The sequence below is a fragment of the Arvicola amphibius genome, chromosome 9 (assembly GCF_903992535.2).
Source record: "Arvicola amphibius chromosome 9, mArvAmp1.2, whole genome shotgun sequence".
Classification (NCBI taxonomy): domain Eukaryota; kingdom Metazoa; phylum Chordata; class Mammalia; order Rodentia; family Cricetidae; genus Arvicola; species Arvicola amphibius.
In genome coordinates, this window is record NC_052055.2 from 35309739 (window position 1) to 35335903 (window position 26165).

At 52.4% G+C, this 26165-nt stretch overlaps 2 protein-coding genes across 7 annotated transcripts; both read left to right on the forward strand.

Annotated features, from left to right (window-relative positions):
- The first annotated feature begins 964 nt into the window (after positions 1 to 964).
- Positions 965 to 21461, forward strand: Ppp1r16a (protein phosphatase 1 regulatory subunit 16A). 5 transcript variants are annotated; one of them, XM_038341356.1, is made up of 11 exons: positions 965 to 1100; positions 16601 to 17598; positions 18223 to 18293; positions 18374 to 18519; positions 19325 to 19428; positions 19502 to 19626; positions 19720 to 19845; positions 19932 to 20007; positions 20089 to 20218; positions 20362 to 20524; positions 20832 to 21461. In XM_038341356.1, exons 2-11 carry the CDS (start codon positions 17340 to 17342, stop codon positions 21204 to 21206), a joined length of 1575 nt encoding a protein of 524 aa, XP_038197284.1. In that variant the 5' UTR covers positions 965 to 1100; positions 16601 to 17339; the 3' UTR covers positions 21207 to 21461. The 5 variants fall into 5 exon arrangements, with proteins under 5 accessions (XP_038197284.1, XP_038197285.1, XP_038197289.1 ...); XM_038341357.1 differs by having other exon boundaries at positions 980 to 1078; XM_038341361.2 differs by lacking the exon at positions 965 to 1100 and adding an exon at positions 1229 to 1347.
- A 1736-nt stretch (positions 21462 to 23197) lies between these two features.
- Gpt (glutamic--pyruvic transaminase) lies at positions 23198 to 26080 on the forward strand. Of its 2 annotated transcripts, none has more exons than XM_038341363.2 (11): positions 23198 to 23556; positions 23684 to 23773; positions 23853 to 23961; positions 24071 to 24204; positions 24344 to 24587; positions 24754 to 24833; positions 24928 to 25064; positions 25168 to 25374; positions 25449 to 25604; positions 25684 to 25796; positions 25868 to 26080. In XM_038341363.2, exons 1-11 carry the CDS (start codon positions 23395 to 23397, stop codon positions 25870 to 25872), a joined length of 1437 nt encoding a protein of 478 aa, XP_038197291.1. In that variant the 5' UTR covers positions 23198 to 23394; the 3' UTR covers positions 25873 to 26080. The 2 variants fall into 2 exon arrangements, with proteins under 2 accessions (XP_038197291.1, XP_038197290.1); XM_038341362.2 differs by having other exon boundaries at positions 23199 to 23556; positions 25168 to 25342.
- Positions 26081 to 26165: the final 85 nt, after the last annotated feature.

The following is a 26165-nucleotide window of genomic DNA, read 5'->3' on the forward strand; positions in this document are numbered from 1 at the left end:
TTATTTTTCCAGGAGTATGGTATAGGAGCCCATATGGGCCCTACCTCTTTCTGGACATCTAACTGGTGGCTCTACCCTTGGCTCAGTCACCATTTGTGTTCTAAATGTTACCCAAGTTCTGGCTACTACCCTGGGAGGTTTGCAGTGAGGGTCTGAATCACCCCACTGATAGAAGTTGGTACCGGAACCAATGGTCCCAGACCAACATCAGCACTAAACACTTTGAGAATCCACCTTTTGGCTCGAGACCTTTGCTGGTGCCAAGGAAGGCACCGTCATGAGTACGGGAGGGAGCGGGGGCACACGTGAAGGATGAACGCAGCGGGACTTCTCCTGACTATCCTACCCCTGGCAGGGTTAGGATCTTATCCCAGGCTCTTCTTTCAGCCCTTATCTGCCTTCCCCTGGAATCCTATCACCTCCTGGCCCTCTGTTTTCCGTAGCTGAGGGTTCCTGTGTCTCACCAGGTAAATAACGCCGGCCTCAGCCCTATTCAGCAAAGAAATCATTCTCTTTTACAAGTCTGAGGTCTCCCCTTCCCACTGGTCCTGCCTTGCTTCCAGACTAAAGCCTGGCTCCCTGGCTGCTCCTCCCTGACCACAGTGTCCTAGGGCCCAACCAGCATCCAAACTGCTGCCCACCCAACCTCTGGGACACACAGCTCGCTCCTTCGAACAACGACGCTTCTGCTTTGAAGGAAAGACTCCAACTCGTCTTTCAAAGACCAGGATAGAGATCAGCCTTCCGGAACACCTGAACAATTGCCCTTCCCGCCGCACTCGAGACACCAGGATGTTCGTTGCCACGGAACAGAGAATGAAAAACGTTCCACACTATCTACTAAGGTACCGGGGCTGGCCCCGCCTCTGGAGGGCGCTCTTTAGGCCCCGCCCTTGTAGAGTGGCTCTGCCCAGGACTCCCACCCGGCACCGCGGCTTCCGCTCCGGACACCTCGGGCCGGAAGTGTCGCGTTGCCATGGCGAGGATGGGCGCGGGGCCCGCCCCCGTGGCGCCTGGAGCAGCGCCGGGTCCCAGGGTCGGCCTGGCCGAGACCTGGAAGCGACTAGCCGGGCTCCAGGTGAGACGGCCAGCGGCTGTAGGTGAGGGTCGGGCCTGTCTGGGAACACGGGAGCCGTCGGGGCGAGGCGAGGCGCGGCGCGGCGGGGCGGGGCATGGCGGGTGAGCCGGAGCTGCTGTCTCTGCGGCCCGGAGTTGGCCCTGCCGGGCAGTGGAATGGGTCGTGAGGGGCCTGCAGAAGGGGCGCCCGTGAGGCGCCAGCGGAGGGGTTATTTTTTTTGTGTGTGTGAAACCTAACAGCGAAGGTAGTTCTTGAAACCTGTTGGTCAGGTAGGTCGGCCGACAGTCTTCATTCTGACTTGAGGACAGCGAAGGGACTTCCTATACTTGATGTGAGCTTTGGAGTTCAGTAAAGCACTCTTGAGGCTTCAAGTGCTCTCGCCTGGAGGCTGTGCCTCATGGATTGTGGTTAGGAGAGGAATGTAGACCAGCCTGTGAAAAGCGTTTGGGCTTCTTTGGGTTCCTGGCTGTACCAGTGCCGGAGGCTCGAGGCAAGGAGGATTAATTATTTCGGGTGCTGAAGAGAGGTAGGCTTGCCCCAGACTCGGGAGACAGAGCAAAGCTAGCTTACCCCTAAGCCCTCCTTTCTTCCTGGTCCTTACTTACATGGAGGTGCCGGTGAAAGTGAGGGCATCCATTCCTCAGTTAGCCCTCTTTGGTGTTTTTGCTCCACAGGAATTCCCTTATAGAATTGAGGTTTACTTTGAAGGCTTTGTTTTGCTGCAAGCAGCCTAGCTCTCCAGAAGGCCGCCTGATTCACTTCAAGGAAACCAGAGCTGCCACAGGCCCAGCATGGGAGCTGAGTTCTTTGAGGGACTGTTGGCTTGGTGAAATCTGTCCTGATGCTGCCTTCATGTTGTCATGGTGATAGGACCTTTAGAGCGCTGAGGGGACCACTTGCCTGCCTCTGCTCCAAGTTTTATCCAACCTCTCCTGATGATGCCTGGGTTAGGTTTCTTCCCTATTGGCCTCTCCCTCTTTTTGGAATTACTAATTCTTTCAAATATTCATTATTGTTTGGGGTGGGTGCATGCCATGGTGTTCATGTGGAGGGTAGAGGAAAACTTTGTGGAGTCCATTTTCTCTCTCTGATTGATTGATTTTTATTTATGTATTTATTTGGAGCCTGTCCTGGTACTCACTTTGTAGCCCAGGCTGGCCTCGAACTCACAGAGTCTGCCTGCCTCCGCCTCCTGAGTGCTGGGATTAAAAGCATGTGCCACCACCGCCCTCTCTCTTATTACTTATGTATGTATGTGTGAATTTGTTTTTGAGACAAGGTGTCTCTCCATAACTCTGGCTGTCCTGGAATTCACTCTGTAGATCTGTAGACCAGACCGGCCTTGAACTCACAAAGATCCACCTCTTTCTGCCTCCCAAGTGTTGGGATTTTGGAACTATGTCTGAGGGATTCTTGAATGTATGCTAGGGTCTGTTTTGCCAGCTGATCATGCCAGTACCTTTGCTACAGGCAGCTGAAGTGTCTCAGTCACAGATAGCCAAACAGACTGCCAGGCCTGAGGTTCCACACATTTTCTGTCCCAACCGTGCCCTGCTCCAGTACATTCTACATCCACCTAATGGTCAAAGCGAGCTATCCGAGGCAGTCACAGGCTGTTTCCCCACCTCTAGGCTCTCTCGGGACTTCCTCGTGCATGCCCCTTGAACATGCCAGAGTAAGGCCTGTGCCTGTCCTGTCTGTGAGCCCCATTCTGTGTTGTACTCATGGTGCTGACATACAGTGACTGTTTGTTCATTGTTTACTGGTGCTTCCTGTAAGTCAGGCACTGGGCTAAACTCTAAGGGAACGGCAATAAATCCAGAAGAAGTGACAAATAAAATACGATGAGATAAGAGAGTTACAAGGTAGCTATGGGAGACTACTGAGGAGGTAATGCTTTAGATCAAGGTGTGATCTAGGTGGTTGAGATGTGGTGGGAGCCTCTCCAGACAGAAGCCACAGTGATCTCGAGGTGGGATGAGGATGACAGTGGTACAATGGGAGTCCCGGATGAATGCTACAGGCTTGGGTTTAGAAAAGCCCAAAATGTTTCAGATTTGCCAGCCACGTGATTTCATTCAAGACACTTCTGTTTTGTAGAAAATCTGCCCCAGACTGCACACAATTGAAGAGCTCTTTCAACAAAATTTGCATTTTCTATCATATATTGAATGGTATTTTGACCTTATTGTTATTATTACCAAAATAAATTTTTAAAAGATACAGTTTATGGTCACTGGGTTCGGTGGTACACACCTTTAATCCCAGCATTCGGGAGGCAGAGGCATGCAGATTTCTGCCAGTTTGAGGCCAGCCTGGTCTACAGAGCCAGTTCTAGGACAGCCAAGGAAAGGCTACACAGAGAAACCCTGTCTTGAAAAACCAGGAAAAAATTGAAGTAGTCCCGTTTTTATCCTTTTGATGGTCTATAGTTGTCGTGTGTTCCTGCGCGCATGTGGGAGGGGTAGGATTGGGGGCGGTTGGTCTGGTTTTGGTGATGCTGTGGATTGAACCCTGGGTAACAAACTCAGGGCATCTCACATGCGGGGCAAGTACTCTGTTTCCTATGACTCCAGCCTTCCTTTGTTTGAGGAAGGCTCTAACTGTATAACAAGGGTGGCTTTGAATTTGTTATGCTTGGACCTGTGCCTCCCTATTGGGATTGCACACTGCCATTATGTCACACACCAGCACGCAGATCTTTATTTTGAGGTGGGGTCTTGCTATGCATATCCCAGGCAGGCCTGGCACTCAGTGTCCCAAATTTCTTTGGTTACAGTTACAGAAGTAGATTGCTATGTCTGGCTTCTGTTTTCAAACTTTTTGAGACAGAAACTTTGTGTTCATTTAATAGGAACTCCTATTTCCCTCCTCTAGTGCTGGAGGGTTGTGCTGTACCCTGTTTCTAGGAGTTTGCCTAGTATAAGTGTCTCATAGGCTGAATCATAAAACCATGGCCTTTTATGTCTTACACTTTTGAAGCATGTGTCAGAATTCCATTCCTTTTTATAGCTTGGTAATATTCCACTGCATGACTGTGCCCAGTCTTGTTTGTTCCTGCATTGAAGGGTATGTGGCTTGATTATACTTCTTTTCTCTTGTGATTATGGCTGTGTAGGTAACCGGCTAAAAGTTTTTCATTTGGGAATGTCCGTTTTTTCCTTTCCTACTGCTGGTTTGATAGAGCTACATTTCCTTCTTTCACTGAGGTTCAAAGACCTGTAATGCAAAAATGGAAGTAACATTGATCGCTCTTTAGACCTAGGTGTGCAAATTAGATCGTTTTGTCTGTGGATCTGTTTTCTTACCTTCTGTACCCCATGAGAAGCAGCTCTGTTCAAAGGGAAGCTGCTTTCTCATTCGTTCCCAGTCCCCTTTCTGGTATCCTGTGAGTTTGTTTGAGATGGGCTCTCATTCTGTAGTCCTGGCAGGTCTTGAACTCAGTATGCGGAGCAGGCTGTCTTTGAACTTGTGAGGATCTTTTGAGTGCTAAGTTTACACCACATTTGGCAATCTTGAGGGATTTTGTTTGTATGGGTGTTTGATTGTTGTTTTTTTCAAGACAGGGTTTATCAGTACAACAGCTCTAGTTGTCCTGGAACTCACAGAGATCCTCCTGCCTCTGCCTCTGAAGTGCTGGGATTAAAGGCATGTGCCACCCTGCCCTTAGTATGTTTTATTTTGTTATTTTGAGACAAGGTTTGTATAGTCTGGGTTGGCTTCAGACTTGCTGAGGCTGACTTTGATCCTCTTTGAAGTACCCTGTGTGCCACCATGACCGACTCCCTTGAGATAGCTGAACTTGGTCGTGCTACGTTCTGTGCTTTCCTTCTTTTCCTCAGTGACTTCAGGGCCATAGCAGTGTCTTGCTTGTTCCCACCATTTTTTTTCTCCCATTTTGTTTCCAGGAGTTTGCTAACTAATTATAATTTTTTTCTTTTGCGTGAGAGTGTCTCCGTTGGTCATGCCCTGTGTATAAGGGGAATCTCAGAAGCATGAACATTGTTCATTGTAGGACCCTGCACTCCTTGTTCTAAGCCTGGAACCCTGTGTTTAACCCTGGAAGACTGTGTTTCTTCTGTCCACAGCTTCAAACCGGGTGTCACAGCCGGCAGTTGGCCCCCAGGCAGGTTTGACCTGCCTCAAGTGTCATGGTCTTTCTGGGACCAAAGTTTGAGTCAGAACAGACTTCTGTTTGCTCTGAAGAGCTCACTTCTGTTAGCTTTGTTGCTCTTCTGCCTGACAGACTGTAGTTTCCAATCTACAAGGGGGTCACAGCCCAGGTAGAGACATAAGCAGGACAGGGCATGGGAAGTAGTACCTGTGGCTACTAATTCTTGTCTGCCTTCCTTTGTCCTCCCCTCCTCCTCACTGAGTGTTAAATGTAAAATGTAAAGGTGTCTGCTGCGACCTTTAGCCTTTGGCATATTGCTTTGGGTTAATCAGACCTAGTTTGGAGCCAGATGGCAAAAGGAAAGGAAGTTTGAGAGCGCCTCCTTTGCTATCTGGGCGGGACTTTCCCAGATGCTCTACTCAGCCGTGGGTACTGAGCTGGCTGAAAGTGTATGTGTGCAATTATATGGGTCCTTGCCATGGAAAAATTAGCCTTGTCGTTACTGAGCTAAAGAACATTCATTTTGTTTGTTTTTCATGACAGGGTTTCTCTGTGTAACAGCCCTGGCTGTCCTGGAACTCACTCTGTAGACCTGTAGACCAGGCTGGCCTTGAACTCACAGAGATCTGGCTGCCTCTGCCTCCCGAGTGCTGGCATTAAAGGCCTGCGCCACCATGGCCTGGCTAACATTCATTTTTGTAGATCAAAAAATAGGGGAAAATTGAATTTCATATGGTTCTCCTGCTTGTGTTGGGGGAGTGGAAGCATTGAAAAAGAACAGAGAGACTCAGATAAGAACCAGAAGAGCAGCTGAGACAGTGTGAGCAGGTGTGAGTTGCCTATGAAGCAGGATCAGAGAAGAGAGCTAAAAGTCTTTTATTTATTTATTTATTTTTGACAGTCTTCTATAATCCAGGCTGGCTGTGATTCAGGGATGGCCTTGAACTACTTACACTCCTACTTCAGCTCTGGAGTGCTAGGTTTGTTACTGAAGAGAATGTCAGAGCCTGGACTCTTTAACAGTCCCAATAAAGTAGGGTTAGCCACTCCTCCTTACTAAGCCAATTAAAACAAGCAAGCAGTAGTAAAAAACTAAAGGAGATGTATTTGTGTGGCTCATAGAGAAGGGACTTGCTCAGGAGGGGATTAATTCTTTAACTCTGGGTCTCTCTGTCTCTCTTCTCAGTGTAGCAAAATTGAATAAATCTTTTTTTTTTTTTTTTTTTTTTTTTTTTTTTGCTTTTTACTCTTAATTTGGTTGTTTGTTGCTTTACTGAGTGTGATCAAGGTGCTTGCTGCCCAGCCTGATGGCCTGAGTTCCATCCTGGGACCTCTGTGGTAGGAAGGAGAGAACCAGCTCTTGCAAGCTGTCCTCTGGCTTCATGCGTGCTTTGTGGCCCGTGCCCTCCCTCGATAGATGGACAGATTCAGTAACTGGCTTATTGAGGGTAGGTGGCCGTGTGTGGCTTGTTAGGGCAGCCAGGCCACAGGCTCTGACTTTATGTGCCATCCTAGTTTTTTTTTTTTTTAAACTTTATTTAACTTTATTTCATGCGCATTGGTATAATGATGTCAGATTCTCTTGAATTGGAGCTACAGATAGCTGCAAGCTGCTATGTGGGTGCTGGGAATTGAACCCCGGGTCCTCTGGAGGAGCAGTCAGTGCTCTTAACCACTGACCCATCTCACCAGCCCCTTGTTTTTGTTTTTGAGACAGGGTTTCTCCCTGTATCCCTGGCTGTCCTAGAACTTGCTTCATAAACCAGGCTGGCCTTGAACTCAGAGATTCACCTGCCTCTGCTTTCTGACTGCTGGGATTAAAGGTGTGCGCCACATGCCCAGTGCCTACTTGGTTTGCACAGTGGTGGGTATTGAACTCATCCATTTTCACGCATAGCAGACAAGCACTCTACCAGCTAAGCTATGTCCCCAGAGAGGAAACTCTTCTTTTTTTCTTTTTCCCTGAGACAGGGTTTCTTTGTGTAACAGCTCTGACTCTCTTGGAACTTGCTCTGTAGACCAGGCTGGCCTTGAACTCATGGGGGATCTACCTGCCTCTGCCCCCCCCCGCCCGAGTGCTGGGATTAAAAACAAGTTCTTTGTTGTTGTTTTGTTTTGTTTTAGAGATAGGGTCTCATTACATACTTCTGACTGGCCTGGAATTTGCTATGACAATGTTGATCAACCTTTCCTTGAACTCAGAGATCCACTTGGCCAGAGAGGAGACTCTTGATAATGTACAGCACACAGGGAGGCTGTAGTTCAGGCTGGTAATTGTGAGCCAGTGGGAAACAATGGAGCCTGGTGGAGACTCACATGGATGTGGGAACATCACAGCAACCTGAGTGGCCACGGTTGAGCTGCCGAGATGGACAGAGTGCTTTGAAGTCTGGTGTACTCTGGCTAGACACAGATCGCTCCCAAATGTGGCTCAAGCCTGTAATCCCATTGCTTAGGAGGGTCACATAGGAAGATTCCTGTAAATTTGAGGTCAGCCTGGGTTCCACAGTTATAGGCTAGCCTGGGCTACAGTGAAGGGCCTCTGTCTCAAAATCTTGGGGGTGAGGTGGAAGCTGGACACAGTGCTGCATGCCTTTAAATCCAGTACTCTGGAGGAAGAGGTAGGTGGATCTCTGTGAGTTTGAGGCCAGCATGGGCTACAAAGTGAGACCCTGTTTCAAACAACAACAACAACAAAAATATGATTAATTTGAGGTCTATGTGGTCAGGGATGTGAGAAACACTCAGTTGGCTGGTCCTGGCTCTGTGTCCATGACCATGGATTGTGGTCATGCTGCCAGCTAGGACTGTGTCATCTGGAGGCTCAGCTGGGGCTGAGGGCCAGCTTCTCAGAGGGTTTTCTCCTAGGTCTGTGAGACGGAGGCTTCAGTGCCTCCAGTGGACCTTCCTTAGCACCAGGAGCGTCTCTCGGTCAGTTGTCCTCATGCAGAGTGAATGGGCTATAGGGAGCACAGAGAAGAAGCCATAGTGCCTTTGCTCACCTGACCCTCGATACACTGGCTTCCTTATCTGGTGAGCACATTTTAGGTCTGTGCTCATCCCTTAAGTGATTCTGGATCCAGAAAGTATCTACGTCAGAGGAAGAGACTCCTAGGAGAAGGTTGAGCTCAGAAAGCATGTATAGAGTAAATAAGTGATTGAATGCACGGGATAGGAACAGCAGAGAGCTCACCTTTCTAGATTAGAGGACCGCCTGGGTGACGGTCACCATGATGGAGTTGCAGAGATACAGTAGAGGGATTTAGGGCAAGGACTCTCCCTGATATTGAGGACACTCCCAGCTTTGAGCTCAGTTCCTAAGAGTTTTATCCATTGCTTGGTGAGTGGTTGAGGCTGAAAATGGAGAGCCACGGGAACTATTGCTCATGAGTGACACATGAGAACACATGAGTCTAGAGACAGGTAGGCAGGAGTGGAGCCCTACTGTAGAAGAAGGTGGGGGAAGACCAGGGATGTTAGACACTAAGTGTCTTGGGTTGTGGATGAAGGGCCTGACTGGGGCTTGAGATACCTGTTGGCCTGTAGCAGTGGTTGTGAGTGAAGTTGCCTGAACTCCACAGGGTGAGCCCCAAAACCTAAGCCTCTCTCTTGTGGATTCTCGGCTTTCTCTGCCTTGAAACTGGGATGCTTATTCTTCTGGCCTCCAGGGCCGTCTTCAAGTGCCTTCTGATGGCAGTTTTGTCTGCTTGGGTTCTAGAACGGGTTCTAGAACGACGAATTGTTTTCCTACCCAGGCCGCCCTGTTGAATCTTATTGCTAGTGAAAACAGGCTCTCTGGAGGGACTTATGTCCTTGGTATGTGAGAGGGGCTGTCCACATGCTCTGTGTCAGAACACTGGTGAGCTTCAGGGAGCTGTGTGTGGGAAGCCTGGACCTGTGATCTGTAGAGCAGCAGCACCTATGGTGGGCGGCTGGCTAGGGCGTGTTTCTGTCCCACAGACCCTGTGGTGGGCGCTGACTAGGGCATGTTTCTGTCCCACAGACCCTGTGGTGGGTGCTGACTAGGGCGTGTTTCTGTCCCACAGACCCTATGGCATGAGAAGGCCACAGTCCTTCATCCCTCCCCTCATCTAGTCTTCGTTGTTTGTTGAGACAAGGTCTTATTGTGGAGCCTTGGCTGGCCTAGGGCTCACAGAGATCCACCCACCTCCAGAGTACTGGGACTAAAGGTGTGCACCACAGGGTCTGGCCTAATCCTTTGGTCTTTTAAGTAGTCAGTGTTAATTCCATCTCCCCCCTCTCTCTTTTTGAAGTAAAGTCTTGTTTTATAGCCCAGACTGACCTTGACTTCCTGCCTAAGTCCCCCAAGCTGTTGACATTACATTTGTCTTTTTAAATTTTTTACTTTTTTGTGTATGGGTATTTTGCCGACCATGTCTGGTACCTGTGAAGGTTGGAAGAGGGTACTGGATCCCTTGGAACTGGAGTTAAAGATCTTTGTGTGTTGCTGTGTGGGTGCAGGGAACTGAACCTGGGTCTTGTGAGAGAGCAGCAAGTGCTTCAGCTCTTGTTCATTCTATGTTGAAGTGGGTTGGTCCACATGCAGTAACTAAGAAGTGGTCCATAGAAATCCCTTCCCTAGATTCCCTTTAGTGCTGCTGTGCCTACCTGTGTCATACAGATTTCAAAACAGTGAGATATGACATGAGCCACCATGCCTGGTTCTCACTGGTTTGTTTATTTATGGTTATGATTATTATAGTTATGATTATTATTTTGTTTCTTGGTTTTTCTCTTTTTTTTGTTATTTTGAGACAGGATTTCTCTGTGTGGTAGGCCTGTCTGTTCTGAAACTAGTTCTGTAGATCATATTGGCCTCGAACTCACAGAGATCCTCCTGCCTCTGCCTCCCAAGTGCTGGGATTAAAGGTATCTACACCTCCATGCCAACTCCACCTTATTTTTTGAGGTAGGATCTTTCACTAAAGCTGGAGCTCAGTAGCCAGGTGGTGGCGGCGCATGCTTTTAATCCCAGCACTTGGGAGGCAGAAGCAGGTGGATTTGAGGTGAGTTTGAGGCCAGCCTGGTCTACAGAGCAAATTCCAGAGCTGTACACAGAGAGACCCTGTCTCAAACAACAACAACAACAACAAAAAAGCTGGAGTCCGTGATTTGGTTACAGTGACTGGCCAGTGAGCTATAAGATGGGTTGTCACCCCCACTCAGCTCCCCTGGGGTTGCAGACACAAGCACAGCCTCGGGATTTTCTGTGGATGTTGTGGATATGCTTACACAATGAGCACTTCTCTGACCTAACCTCCTCCCCAGCTCCCTGCTTTATTCCTTTATCCTTAAGCAAACACTCAGGGGCTTAGGTACTAAATTCCATAATAAGCTGTACTATGTAATAACCTAGGTAAGTCAGACTTTCTTGTTCTGATCACCCTGCTCATTCATGCACATTTGCATGCTGAGCTTCAGATGCACTGTCGGGAACGGCACAGTCTGTGATGAGCGGGCAAACACTCACTTTACAGTTCTGACACCCGTGAGGGTCTCCCTCTGTTTGCTTAGGTCTCATCTCTTACCTTGCAGTATTGTTTTATGATTCTCTGTGCAGGCCTTCTGTTATGTCTCTTAGTATTTGTGTTTGGGGTTTCTCTCGTGATAGTAGACAGAGGGCTCCTCTGGTGCTGTTTTTTCAAGATGCAGGTTTCGGTTGAGGGGAGACTAAGGAAAGGAAAACAGGGAGACTTCTGTAGCATCTAGGCTGTAGCACTCAGGACCAGAGAGCTCTGTGTTAGGAGCTCTAGTGGTTCCCGTAGTTACACTAGGGGGTCAGAGGGCTCGGAACTGAGGCTGGTCAGAGTGGAGGGTAGGAAGCAGGGTGAGAACAGGACTGTGTATGTGTGAGTGCTGGAGTGTTGGGGTTGGTTTCCTGGTCATAGGAGCGACAGGAAAGGAATGGGGATTTGCAATGAGACTATGGGAGAGGGCATCTACTTTGGTGAGCAGGTAGACAGTACAGTTGTGACAGAGGCATTAGCAGGAAGAAGAGGTCAGTGAGGTGGCAGAGACCTGCAGAATTATCCATGAGAATACTCAGACCATCAGGAATTTCGCTACAGTGTACGACAAGACTCCATGGAGAGGAGACAGTGCTTTGCAAGTGTAGTGACAAAGACTCTCTGTATGTGTGTGTGGTGAGGGGTAGGAGCCCACTGAGAGGGCAGCCCGTGAGATGGGAGCCGCACTGAGAAACTGCAGTCCCTCAAGAGAGGATGTGGGCTTCCTGGTATCACTAGGCAACCATTAAAGCAGTCTGGAGGTGGTGGTCCACACCTCTAAACCCAGCATGCAGGAGGCAGAAGCAGGCAATCTCCGTTGAGTTAGAGACCTGCCTGGTCTATAAAGCAAGTTCCAGGATATCCTTAGCTGTATAATGAGAACCTGTTTAGAAACAAAACTAAACAAATTCCAAAACCTATTGTTGGCTTTTAGGTCTTGGGGACATGTGGAGCAGAGGTGAAAGCTCCCTTGCCATTTAAGCCAATGCTCTGGTGAGGGGTTCCCTCTGCAAGGGGCTGCTGAGCTGCAGGGATGCACCTCAGATGTGAGAGCCATGAGGACCTCTGTATTGCCTGTGCCTTAGTCCAGTGAGTCAGGGCCTGAGAATGAATGTACGCACTCATTTTATATATATACTCATTATATAAATAAAGGATTTATATAGTGTTACATAGTAGATAGAATGTTCTGGTGGCCTTGAACTCACTGGGATCCTCATATCCGAGCCTCCTGAGTTCTGAAATTACAGGTGTGAGCCATCATACCTTGTGCGCCATGTAGGTTTAATTTCCTCTCCTTTTTATAGTGCAGACTTGTGAAAACTAAGTGTAATCGGATTTGTGGGATTTCCTTTCAGTTTCTGGGTTTTGTGTCCTGTTTAAAAAGCTCTCTCTCTCTCTCTCTCTCTCTCTCTCTCTCTCTCTCTGTGTGTGTGTGTGTGTGTTAGGGTTATGAAACATTTTCTTCCTTTGTCCTTATACTCTTGGATTTTTTTCTTTTCTTCTTTCTCTAATCTTTTTTTTTTTTTAAGATTTATTTATTTATTATGGATACAGTATTCTATCTGTATATATGCTTGCAGGCCAGAAGAGGGCACCAGATCTCATTACAGATGGTTGTGAGCCACAATGTGGTTGCTGGGAATTGAACTCAGGACCTCTTTCTCTCTCTCTCTCTCTCTCTCTTTTTTCTTTTTGTTTTGTTTGTTTATTTGTTTGTTTGTTTGTTTGTTTGTAGACAGTATCTCACTTTGTAGTCCTGGCTGGCTTGGAACTCAAAGAGATCTGCCTGCCTCTGCCTCCTGAGTGCTATGATTAAAGGCTTGTGCCACAGTGCCCAACTGGCTTTCTTTTTCTTAAGGTCATGTGTGTGCTACCTGGAGTTTATTTTGATGTTTCTCAGGCAGCTTGCCACTGCAAGCACTTGAGTCCTCCCCAGTGTGGGCCTCTGTGGCCCTCCTGTGTCAGTGTGGGTTCTGAGGGTCCTTCCTGCCACCCAGTTTCCTACGGGGCCATGGGCTCTGTCTATACCCCTGATGATCGCTGCGGTTTGAGCACTTTCTCTGGACTTCTACGTGCCAGCTGTCCCGTTTCTGAGGCTCCTCCATCTGCCTTCTTGGCCCTTTCCTCCCGCGTAGTTCCCTGTTATTCCCAGTCCTGTTATTCCTTGGTCCTGTTTTCCTGGAATGTCTTCCTGCCCACTTCCTGCTTGTGGGATCTCTCCTTGCCCTCCCACCTCACGCCCCTGAGTCTCTGCCATCAGTGTGAGGGCCTTCGCAGCTCCTGCAGATGTTTTATGGTGGCTTGACCAACTGGGTGGCCTTATCTTCATTCCTTGCCCTTTCCTTGCCCGGTGCCTGGGTGCTGTTCTTTCTCCAGGTGCCTTGGAGTATACCTGTGCCGTGGCAGTTTACGCTCACCTTGCCCAGTACAGAGCTCTCGACATAGTTTCTACCAGGAGTAATCTTTACGTGGTCTGAGTTCAGCTACACTGTACCAGGCACAAGTACTTCCCCATACCTGTTCCCATTTCTGCTTCCTTCTGACACAAGTCTTTCTCACGTTTACCATTATAAATGCACACACTGTTGTCTGTGTATATAGCAGTGGGGACTAGACCAGGCTAGTGTGACTCCTGGACAACTGCAGGTGGCTGTGATTGCCTGCTTGGCTGTGGGACCTGAACCTAGGAAGTTCTCTTAGCACTGAGCTGTCTCTCCAGTCTGATCTTATGTCTTTTTGGTTTGTTTGTTTTGTTTTTTGAGACAGGGTTTCTTTGTATAGCCCTGGCTGTCCTGAAACTTACTTTGTAGACCAGGCTGGACCGAACTCAAAGACCTCCCTGCCTCTGTCTCCTGAGTGCTGGGATTAAAGGTGTGCGCAACTACTGCCTAGCATACCTTATTATTTTTTTAATAGCTGAATAAGCACGATTTGTTAGAACTCTTTTGATCATACTGTGGTGTTCTAGTTAGGTTTCTGTTGCTATGATAAAACACTGAGCAGAAATAGCTTGAGGGAGGGTACAGTCCGTCATCTAGGGAATCCTCATTGGAACGCTGCCAGTTACTGGCTTCATCTCCACGGCTTACCTAGCTTCCTTGCTTATAACCCAGGACCACCTGCCCAGGTGCCACTGCCCACGGTGGGCTGAGCCCTCCCACGTCTGTTATTTGAATAAACAAATCCATTTTCATCTCACACTCAGGAAGGCTGCCTGGGAATAGAAATGGCACATGGGTGTCTCAGTGGGCTGCTGGCTGTACAGAGGGCACAGGGAGAGGGGTCATCACTCTACTGCTGGATTTTTATCAACAGGACACAAACTAGAGTCACCTGGGAACTCCAGGAGGGACCTCCCAACCGATAAAATGCCTCCGCACCCTGGCCTCTGGGCCATTGTTTTGACTGCTGATATGTGTTTGTTTATCCAGAGTCTTGTAAGCTTCTACATCCATGTCAGCATCTTGCAGCCACTTTCAGACACTGATCTGCTTTGACTTGTGGCAGAAATGAACATACAGATATTATTCTACAGAATGGCGGAACCTTATTTGCATGCCCATTAGTATGAGTTTCTAAGGAGGCACCTTTCTTGCTACAAACCAAATAAACTCTCCAGCTGACTTCCTCTTGTCATGCTCAGGGACTCTCATCGATTTCCCTGTTGCTGCCCCATGTCTTCTTCAGGTGCCAGCTTCCTCCATGGTGTGCAGCCAGGGACACAAGAGCTCTCCCCTCTGCTGCCTTGACTTGCTGAATGGGCTTTAGTAATGGGGGTCCCTAGGAGACAGGTATCAGAGAAAACATTCCGGGTCTGGAGATGAGCCTTCAGAGAGGCGTACCGTGGGCGCTCATCTGTGAGCATCCCAGCCTGTGGACGGTGCCCTGCTTGCCCCCTCTAGCTGTCCTCCCAACCGTTCCTTCCTTTTCTCTCAGCTCTTCGTCCTTTCTCCAGACACCTCTCCTTTGTCCTTATTTCTGGGTCATCTGCCTCCACCCATACTATTCCTTGTTCCCCAGGTGTTTAGGCTCCTTGCTGCTCTCAGGCTCCGGGCTCACTACAGATACCATGTGGTAGGTTAAAAGGCACTGTGGTTTGGTGATTAACAGGGCAGTGCTGGCTACACATCAGATGGGAAGCTGTCATTGCAGGTCTGTGGGCAACATCTGGGCAGCTGATAAAGGACATCTTCGTGTGACAGGGTTATCTCAGCAGCCCTTCCTTTGGGTCTGGAGTGCTTAGACCTGCTGGAGTCTATACCTCTAGCTTTCTCAACCAGCGGAATTGATTTGTCTGTAGCAAAGGCTATCATGGCTTGCTTTTCCTGAGTATAAATTGGGAGTGATAGTAAGTGCTTCCTAAAGGGCCTTATAGTTGGGAAGGGTAGGGAAGTCGTGGGCCCCAAGAGGTTGATTGTGTTCATTGGAACTGTAGAGAATGGGGTTGGAGTTAGGGTGCTGACCTCGTGCAGGATGAAGGCCAGCTGCCCATGGGACTTTGTAGGCTGGGTCAGTCCAGTGGTGCTCAGGCTGAAGGGTGGGGATTGGGGTCAAAGTCCTGTAGGAGGGGCTTTCCTGTGCTGGGTCCTACATTCCTGGCTCAGCTCAGCCAGGCTTGAAGCCCAGATCTGGAGTAAATCAACCAAATTATCTCTGTTTGACATTCCAGAGAGGCTCTAGGAAGGATTTGTGGAGTAGGGCAGGAGCTGCCTTCCTCAGCCCCGTTTTGGCCTGGGTGTGATGTTGTGGCCATTTGGTAGAACTGTTGGACCGGCTATCAAGCCTTAGTAGGTTAGCTGTCTTCGTGACTCTGGCAGGCTAGGAAGAGGAACCACGCCTTAGGGTCAGCTGGGTCAGCCAAGGCTCAGCTAGGCAGGAGGTGGCTTTCCTCCTAGAACTTCAGAAGAGCCCACTGGCTCTCAGCTGGCCTGTTCCCTTTGAGGCCGGCTTCTGGAGGAAAGCCAGATAGACAGCTCCTGGGATCAGGGGACTGAAAGCTTAGAACTCAGCCTGCTGGGAGTTGAGCTAGAACGCCGTTGGAGTGTGAACTGTGTCGGTGGACAATATGTGTGGTAGGCTGGGCTCATGGGGGTCCCCTGGGTCCCCTGTAGTCCTATCCCCTTCACACAGTCTGTCTTCAGGCACGTTCCAGAAAGGTTCGGAAGGTGGGTCCACAGAAGTTGGGGAAGACAGCCTTCTGGGCAGTTTGCTATACTTATCTTCTCTCTGCAGCCAGAGTACTGTTTGCAGATGTGCATTAGATGAGACAACCAAAAGCCAGCCTGTTTTCTACTTGACAAGTGGCTGCTGTCCTCGGGTTGTCTTCTCGTCCTTAGGACAAGGGCATCAGGATAGCTTTCCTTTTGTCTAATGATGGGGGCAGGGAGATATCTCTTAGTTCCTCTTCCCCGTGGGTGCTGGTATCCTCATGACTTCAGCTGAGTGCCACTCAGGATGGCAGAAATACTGACTGGCCTGAACTGGCTTCGTGATGGGAGCAGGGCAGATGCCAGGGCACAAGGTCCTCGGAGCAGAGTCTGTTAAGCCTTTATGCTATCCTTGGAAAGCCAGGGAAGAACCCTTGCCCAGCTCAGCCAGGACTCTGAACTTGGCCCTGGGGTGGCAATCCTCTTGGTTCTCTTGTACTGTTTAGCCTGCACAGCCTTTCTGGAAAGGATGGACAGGGTCCGAGATAGTCCTTGTCCTACTCTTCCCTAGGTGTATGGGGAGGAATAGGGCCAAGCAAGCCCCAGGACATATTGTTGACTCTCAGTGTGCTGTGGGCAGAAGGAGGGTCCCACACAGGACTCGTCTGGTACCCTGCTTCTCCCCATGAGCTGACCTTGGTGTGTTTCCTTATTCATATTTACTCCTCAGGTATGTGTGACGGCTGGAAGGGGAGACTCCCCTGAGAAAATATTGGCAGGTTTCCTGTCTCCTAGCTGCCTAGAGATTGTCACCCTTGGACACTGGAAGCTGGACCCCCAGGACTGACCATACGCCCTGGCCTTTGCTGTCGTACCTCCTGAGACCTAGCTGTGCTGGCTGGGCACCAGCCAGAAGACTGAGGGCAGCCAGCATGGAAGAAGAGCAGAGGCTCCCGGGGGCTGCCTGGGACTTGCTGCTGATTGGCCCTGCCTTCCATTCTCCTAGGCAGGGTGTCAGGAAGCTGGAACTTTGTTATCTGGGTAATTAGCTTCAGACCCTGGACTGAGGCTGGCCAGGTCTTAGGGCTACTTCCTACAGGCTGTGCACCCTGACCCCAAGAGGGAGGCGAGGTGCTGTATACAGAGGCCCTGCCAGCTGAGCAGTTAAATTGTCAGTCCTGCTTGGGAAACGACTGCAGCCACCCCCCCCCCCACACACACACCTTCCACCCCACCCCCTGCCACACTGCCCTCCCTGCCTAGGCTCTGCCCCTTAGGGCAGCTGGGCCTGGTCATAGTGTGGGGCCTTCTGGTTCAGCCTTGTCAGGAACAGAGGGCACCAAGTCGTAGAAAGGGGATGCCCCCAAGGGTGCCAGTCCAGCCAGCTGCCCCACCCTTCAGGCTTGTCCTGCCCCCCCAAATCCAAATTGTGGTACCCCAATCAACCCTGTGGGCAGACATCCACCACCATGGCCGAGCACCTGGAGCTGCTGGCAGAGATGCCCATGGTAGGCAGGATGAGCACCCAGGAGCGGCTGAAGCATGCCCAGAAGCGACGTGCCCAGCAGGTAAAGATGTGGGCCCAGGCTGAGAAGGAGGCCCTTGGCAAGAAGGGTCACAAGGAGCGACCACGGAAGGAGGTGTCTGACCTAAGGCCTCAGAAGCAGGTCCTCTTCCCTCCCAGCGTTGCTCTTCTGGAGGCTGCTGCCCGAAACGACCTGGAGGAAGGTGAGTGTGCTTGAGTCCTAGGGCAGGGCAGAGTAGGCACTCCCATCTGTCTGGGTGTGGCCCTGCTGTGTGCTGGCTCAGAACTCGTCCTAGAACTCATGTCAGTAGGTCCTGGACTCTAGCCCCAGCTCTGCTACTGACAGTCAACTGTCCTTAATAGCTCGGCAGGAGGTCTTTCTCCGAGAAAACCAGAGTATAGGATGGTTTGGCCACAGGGTAGACACACGTGGTTTCAGAGAAATAGTACTTGGACTGATAGCCATCACCGCCTCATAACAGAGTGCAGGGCTTCCTGCACATCCATTCCCTTTGTGCATGGCTCCTGAGCCCCATTTCTAGAGAGTAGGGTAGCATTGCTCGCTCTGGTTAGCGATGGAAAGTAGGTGTTGACCAGGTCCAGTGTGGGTCCCAGAGCACACATGGCCTGGCACTGCCACACACTTCCCAGGTCTTGCCTTTGACTTTTGTCTTCTTTAACTGGAGTCTTCCTAGTTTGAAGACAAGCCTAACCTTAGCAGGCCCCCTTTCCTTTCTGCACCCTGTGCTTGTATATAACTTCTGGGGCCTGGAGGAGGAGGCATCTGCTAGCTCTTGAGGACCCTTCCTGCCTTCCTTTTCTTGCAGTTCGCCAGTTTCTTAGTAGTGGGGTTAGCCCCAACCTGGCCAATGAGGATGGCTTGACAGCACTGCACCAGGTGAGCCCTGCAGGAGTGGGGGTGGAGCAGGCTGGCCTCTCTGGAGGTCAGGGCATGGGGCTTAGGTTGCTTGTTTGCAGTGCTGCATTGATGACTTCCGAGAGATGGCACAGCAGCTCCTGGAGGCTGGGGCTGATGTCAATGCTCGGGACAGTGAGTGCTGGACACCTCTGCATGCTGCAGCTACCTGCGGCCATCTGCATCTGGTGGAACTCCTCATTTCACGGTAGGACCTGCTGGGTGTCCAGGCAGTGGCTCAGGTGACCCTCTGGGGTGCTTCCTCTGTCTTTGCCTCCTCTGTCAACCCTGCCTGGGATCCAGGGGAAGAGTGTGTTCACTGTGCTCTTGGCCTGTTTGGCAGGCTGGATTTCCACCTCTGAACCCAGGGTCTCTCCACAGTTGGCATAGGAAAGTGCCATTTGGTCAGTGTTGAGGATGGGCTTGGCAAGGAGGGAAGTGCCAAGGTACAGCTGAGGTCTTTACCCCTACAAGGAAGTAGAGCAGAGAGGCCAGTGGCTTCTCTAGAGTCAGGCGCTTCTCTAGTAGGTCCGCATATAGAAGCTTGGTCCTCCGTGTGTGGACAGACGAGATTCTGTCCCACACATCGGTAATGGACGAGGACTGTGTAGCTAGCAGCTTCCTTGGGCTCCTCTTGGAGCTGGTGATGGACTGCAGGCATTCTTCTGGTTCTGCTTTTCCATAATGCACAGGCACCCCTTCTGTGTTCTGGGGCCCCAGAGTCCTTGCACATCTGCAAGTGCCTCTACCCTATCTATGGGAGTAGAAGGGCGTCATAGACCTGAGGCCTAGATGGACAGAAACTGCTAAGTCTAGCTTGAAGACAGGATCTGGGGCTGAAGGGTGGCAGCCAGCCCCAGAGGCCAGCTTTTCTAGCAGGAGCCAGGAGCTTTGTTTTCTTCTTCCTTAGGACAGTCCTAGCCTGAGGGCCTCTGGTGATGGGGACTGAGGGCTCCTTGAGCAGGAGCTGCTATGAAAGCAGGAGGCCAGTGGCTTGTCAATCTTCCTTGTAGTGGCGCAGAGCTCCTTGCAGTCAACACCGATGGGAACATGCCCTACGACCTGTGTGAGGATGAGCAGACACTGGATTGCCTTGAGACTGCCATGGCCAATCATGGTGCGTGTGCTGTGCCTGCCCACAGGGGGTGATGCCCGAGGTCATGCCATCTCTGAGCCAGCTTGCCCCTCAGGTATCACCCAGGACAGCATTGAGGAGGCCCGGGCAGTGCCAGAGCTGTGCATGCTGAATGACCTCCAGAGCTTACTGCGTGCTGGGGCCAACCTCAATGACCCTTTGGACCATGGGGCCACGCTGGTGAGAACTCAGTCACTTGGGGGTGTCTGTCCTGGGGCAGGTACTTGGAAGGGGTGTGGGGCTGGGATTCAGGGCCGAGTGGTCTGCCTGCAGCTGCACATCGCCTCTGCTAATGGGTTCAGTGAGGTGGCTACCCTGCTGCTGGAGCAAGGAGCCAGCCTGAGCGCTAAGGACCATGATGGCTGGGAGCCTCTGCATGCTGCAGCCTACTGGGGCCAGGTGAGTGTCCACAGGAGCAGGGAGAGGGAAGGTTTCTGGCTCTAGTTGGAGCCCTCAACCAAGCAGCTACTGCTGGCTGCCTGCAGGTGCACCTGGTAGAGTTGCTTGTGGCACATGGGGCTGATCTGAATGGAAAATCCTTGGTGGACGAGACGCCCCTCGGTGAGTGTGGGGTTTGCCTACATCTGGCAGAAGGGACTGGCCATAAAGATGCCTGTGACACCTCTCTCCATCTCTTCTCAGACGTGTGTGGGGATGAGGAGGTGAGAGCCAAATTGCTAGAGCTCAAGCATAAACAGGATGCGCTCCTGCGGGCCCAGGGCCGCCAGCGCTCCCTGCTGCGTCGGCGGACCTCTAGTGCAGGCAGCCGTGGGTAAGCCTCTTGCTGCAGGTCACTTTCTACCTGCTGAGACCTAGTTCTGCCCCGTGCATGTCAGCTGGCAGCAGAACCCCAGTAGGCTCCATGGGCAGAGATTGTGAGCTGGATGACGAGGTCTCAACCTCTTCCCTCCCCAGAAAGGTGGTGAGGCGGGTGAGCCTGACGCATCGCACCAACCTGTATCGCAAGGAGCATGCGCAGGAGGCCATCGTGTGGCAACAGTCACCACTCACCAGTCCAGAGCCACTAGAGGATGAGGACAGACAGACAGATGCTGAGCTCCGGCTGCAGCCCCCAGAGGTGAGGATGCAGCCTCTGTCCTGTCCCAGATGTGGGGCAGACTTGGCATGCAGTCTTGTTATTTAGTACTTAGTCCTCTATCCTTGCTAGCCCCCGATGTTTCCCTAGTTGGGCTAGGCAGCGTGGGTAAGCTGCAGGTCACTGTCTATCTGCTGAGAGCTAGGCTCTCCCAGGTATAGGCCCTGGACCTTCCCACTCTCATGTCTGTCCATCTGCCACTTTCACACAACCTGAAGCCCAAGGCTGGGTGGGATAGGTGAGAAAAGGCACCTCCTGATGGCCTCTGGGGTCCTGGCTCTGCCCACAGGAAGACAGCTCTGAGGTGGCCAGACCACACAATGGCCAAGTAGGGGCCCCGCAAGGGAAGCACCTGTACTCAAAGCGTCTAGACCGGAGTTTCTCCTACCAGTTGGGTCCTGCGGAGAGCAGCGCCCCTGATGCCCTCATCCGGGACAAGGCGCACCACACACTGGCAGAACTGAAACGCCAGCGCGCGGCTGCGAAGCTGCAGCGACCGGCCCCTGAAGGGCCTGAGACCTTTGAGCCTGGCCTGTCTGTTGACACTGAGACCCCCCAACCAGACTGTGGCTTCAGAACAACTGGGGACCCACCTCTGCTCAAGCTCACTGCCCCCTCGGAGGAGGCTCCTGTGGAGAAGAGGCCATGCTGTTTGCTCATGTGAAATGTGACTCCTCAGTATGGCAGGGTTCAACCCCATGCCCAGCCAGAGGCTTCCTCATGATCTCTGGCCTGGTGGCCCACTCCAGCACATGCCCCAGTGCTGTAGGAGAGCCAGCACAGAGCCCTGTACTCCCTTCCAGCCCAGGACACTGGCCACCTTGCTCAGGGATGGACTATGCAGAGCTAGCTGTACCTGTGGGCCTCAGGCCACAGGCTGCTTATCCTGTGACTCTTGATAAAGGCTGTTTGCCACTGAGCCTCCCCGTGTGTCTCGCTGGGGAAGGGGCAGGGAGTGCTGCTGGGTTAGGAGCCACCCATGCCCAGGAGTGCTCAAACCTGTAGATGCAAGCTGGGGTTTGCAGGTGGCAGCCCCAGCTCTGGTGGGAGGGAAGTTCAAGGCCGCAGGCAAGAAGCCCTGCCTTTACCTCCACCTCTCTTGGCTGGTTCGGCTTCTTGGAGGCTCCTCTGTAACCCTTTCCTTTCCTGAAGGCAGCAGGAGACTTTGGAAGAAGATTCTCCATGGAAGTGCAGAGGGTAACCATGCAGAGGGACAGGGACCCTGGCTAGAAGGGATACTGTATTTTCTACAGGATTGGGCCAGAGCCAGCAGGGTAGAACAGGCAGAAGGCTTGCTGTAGGCACTTCCCAGGGTCATGGTCTCGGTTCCTGGCATGCAGCCCTGATCCTGGGGCATATCTGCCAGCTTCCGCCTGTGCTGGTATAGGTGACAAGCACTTGGCCACTCAGGCTGTGCTGGCTAGGCACAATGCATCAGAACGAGAGGGGCCCTTTAGGGGCCTCAGGCTGGAGGGAAGAAGGCAATTCTAGATCATGTCCCATTACGTTTGGTTTGCATGGCCATCCCTACCAGGTGACATAAGCACTGACCATGCCAGCTTTGTGTGTCCTTCCCCAGGGCCTGTCCTTCTTCTAGCACCTGTGGTTGGAGGGTTAGTGTCCTTGGACGGGCTTGGGGGAGGGCTGGTGGCTGCTGGTTAAATTTAGAGTAGCACTGTGTGCTGCCTGAAGTCCACCTGCTACCGCTGCTGCTGCTCGGCCCTGCTGGTAGAGGCAGGCAGGGGCAGGCTCTGCCTGGGCCAAGCCTATATTAATCTGTGCTCTGGCCTAAGGGCCAGTGAGAGGGAGGCCACCCTGTTATCAGGGCCAAGAGATCAGAGGTGAGTGCCTCTGCACAGGGCTTCAAGTGGTGTTTCTTCCTGCCTGCAGGGACAGAGGGATCAAGGCTCACCTTAGGCCTTCCTAGCTGCCTGCTGTCCAGCTGAGAAGTCAGGCCCTCAGCCTGAGCCATAGATGGGTCCAGGGCTTAGATATTCAGTGCTGAGTTTGACCTATAAGGCCAGTGGGAGGGACTCTATGGGCCTATCAGAGCTCACTTCCTGATCTCTACCAATCAGGAGCAAGAAGGAAGGGGACTTAGTTACCCTTGGCCTGGGTTGTGGCCCGAAGGGCAACCTCAGGCTGATGTGTATAGAAAGGGCATGAGGGCAGTCCAGGGTGAGGTGTCCAGGACAAGGTGTCCTGTCTCCAGGCTCTTCTCCTCCCCTCCCCCCAAACCCTTGCAGTGCTCATCAGGGACCAAGGTCCAACTGTAACACTGACAGTCCCATGGAACCAGGAGACTGGACACCTCCCTTCCCTCCCTCCGTGCTCCCCAGATATAGGGAGCCTGGCATAGGTACCCAGAAGTAAAGATGGTGTGTGTGTGTGTGTGTGTGTGTGTGTGTGAGGTTGGAGAGGGCTAGGCCTCAGCTGGCCCTTGTTAGGGTCAGGCTCCAGTAGTCCCTGGCCTTGTTCTTAATGGACCCGGTTGTTGAATGCTCTCTCCTCATTTCCAGTGTGTCAGGTCTTGAGCCATCCGTCTGTCCCTACTCCCCAAGTGGGTCTCCTGCTCCCTCACTGGGACATTGGGCGGCACTGGGCCTCGCCCCAAGCCCCGCCTGCTGCCTTACCACCTCCCTCTGGCTCCCTGGGGCAGATCTGTGCCCAGACTGGTGGGGCGGGGCCCAGGGTGCTGCAGCTCCTTCAGTCCTTTCTGCCCCTTTCGGTAGGACCAGAAGGCTGTGCAGAGGGTGGTGTCTTACCTCAGCAGACTTCCCCATTCCCAGCCCTGATTCCACGTCTGGACCGTTCTACTTCCTGAGCCAGTATCCTGCCTGGTCTGAGCAGTCATGGCCTCAAGAGCGAATGATCAAAGCCAGGCTTCAAGGAATGGACTGAAAGGGAAGGTGTTAACTCTGGATACCATGAACCCGTGTGTGCGGAGGGTGGAGTATGCCGTTCGAGGACCCATAGTGCATCGTGCCTTGGAGCTGGAGCAGGAGCTGCGTCAGGTATTGTCTTGGGCACTCGCTGCCCTTCTGCTAAACTTGGGTTGGTGAATTAGTCCCCAGCCCAGGGAATGTGGGACAACAGCAGGAGGGTAACTGTCAGACCTCACTGCCTGCTCTCCTTTCCCAGGGTGTGAAGAAGCCCTTTACTGAAGTCATCCGTGCCAACATTGGCGATGCACAGGCCATGGGGCAAAGACCCATTACCTTCTTCCGCCAGGTTAGGCTGCTGTACTGCCTGTGGTCACACCTCCTCCCCCCCAAAAAACTGCCCTGGCCTCATTATTTGGTTCTCCCAGGTCCTGGCCCTTTGTGTCTACCCCAAACTTCTGAACAGTCCCGACTTCCCAGAGGATGTCAAGAGAAGGGCAGAACGTATCTTGCAGGCATGTGGGGGCCAGAGCCTGGGTAAGTGCTTGCTCCCTTTGGAGTCCAAGCCTTAGGGAGGGGCAGAGAGAGATAGGTTCCTTGGGAAGCTTGCAGGACTTGCCCCCCTCACTAGCTTGGCCTCTTTCAGGTGCCTATACCATTAGCTCTGGCATCCAGCTGATCCGGGAAGATGTGGCACAGTACATTGAGAGGCGAGATGGAGGCATCCCTGCAGACCCAAACAACATATTTCTGTCCACTGGGGCCAGCGACGCCATTGTGGTAGAGTGGGCCAGGCCAGAGTAGCCCTATGTGTGAGGCTAGATCAGGCTCAGTCTGGTGCAGCAGCATCGGCTCATGGTAGGGGTGGGGGCGTGCAACCCTGATTGCACTAACACTGTGCTTCCTATCCCACCCACAGACAGTGCTCAAGCTGCTGGTGGCCGGTGAAGGCCGTGCGCGCACAGGTGTGCTCATTCCCATTCCTCAGTACCCACTGTACTCGGCTGCTCTAGCTGAGCTGGACGCTGTGCAGGTGGACTACTACCTGGACGAAGAGCGTGCCTGGTCTCTAGACATCGCGGAGCTGCGGCGCGCTCTGTGCCAGGCACGTGACCGCTGCTGCCCTCGCGTTCTGTGCGTCATCAACCCTGGCAACCCGACTGGTACGCCTCCTATCTGCTCCTCCCCATCTAGCTCCGCCTCATTGGACACCTCCTGCCAGCTCCGCCTCTTCCTCTGGGACCTGCCCCAGCTCTCCTGAGCCTGGGTTGAGCTTGGTTTTCTGTTGCCCGTGACTGACCCTGTCTGTGCTGCGTCTCCACACTCCAGGGCAGGTGCAGACCCGTGAATGCATCGAGGCTGTGATCCGCTTTGCTTTCGAAGAGGGACTCTTCCTGATGGCTGATGAGGTACAGACGACCGGGGGAGGGGGGCACACATGGCAGTGGGCAGCAGCTCAGCAGCCAGCCTGAATGACACCGCTGCCCCCCCCCCCCCCCCCAGGTATACCAGGACAACGTGTACGCCGAGGGCTCTCAGTTCCATTCATTCAAGAAGGTGCTCACGGAGATGGGGCCGCCGTACGCGACGCAGCAGGAGCTTGCTTCCTTCCACTCTGTCTCGAAGGGCTACATGGGCGAGTGCGTACAGCCGCAGGGGGTGGTAGTGGTGAAACCGGAAATAGAGAACTTTTGGGACCACTGCCCTGGCTCAGCAGCTCAACACCCGTGCGCTCCCCGGCAGGTGCGGGTTCCGTGGTGGCTATGTGGAAGTGGTGAACATGGATGCGGAGGTGCAGAGACAGATGGCCAAGCTGATGAGCGTACGGCTGTGCCCGCCAGTGCCGGGCCAGGCCCTGCTGGACCTGGTGGTCAGTCCGCCAGCACCCTCTGAGCCGTCCTTCAAGCAGTTTCAAGCAGTGAGCAGACCAGACCAGGCCAAAGATGTCTGGTAACCCAGCTTTGGGTGGGACTACAGGGGAACACATCGAAACCCTCTTCCATAATTCCCTCCTGTGGCTTCAGGAGAGGCAGGAGGTGCTGGCTGAGCTGGCAGCCAAGGCTAAACTCACCGAGCAGGTCTTCAACGAGGCCCCCGGGATCCGCTGCAACCCAGTGCAGGGCGCAATGTACTCCTTCCCTCGAGTGCAGCTGCCCCCGCGGGCAGTGCAGCATGCTCAGGTGGGGAACGCAGGGTCACGAGGGGGCTGGGCAGGGTGTTGGCCTGGGTGCTGTGACCTGACCCCCTCCTGACCCCTAGGAACTGGGCCTGGCCCCTGACATGTTCTTCTGCCTGTGTCTCCTGGAGGAGACTGGCATCTGTGTGGTCCCTGGAAGTGGCTTTGGGCAACAGGAAGGCACTTATCACTTCCGGTGAGACTTGGTATGTGTTGACCCCGCCACGAACGGGCCTGTGCCCCAGGCTTACTGTTTGTCCTTTTCAGGATGACCATTCTGCCCCCCATTGAGAAGCTGCGGCTGCTGCTGGAAAAACTGAGGCATTTCCATGCTAAGTTCACCAAGGAGTATTCCTAGATCACATCAGATGGCCTGTGACTGAACCGAGGGTCCTTGGGAGCCTTCAGTATTTGCTGCTTTTGCCTAGGGTCTGGGTACCTGTCCCTGCAGGTCCCTAATAAAGCTGGGTGTCAGCCTGACTTGAAGTGGCTGTCTGGGTGACCCCAGCTTTTGATTTGATTGGCTTTGCGTAGGCAAATGGACCCTGCTTGAGGAACACTAGGC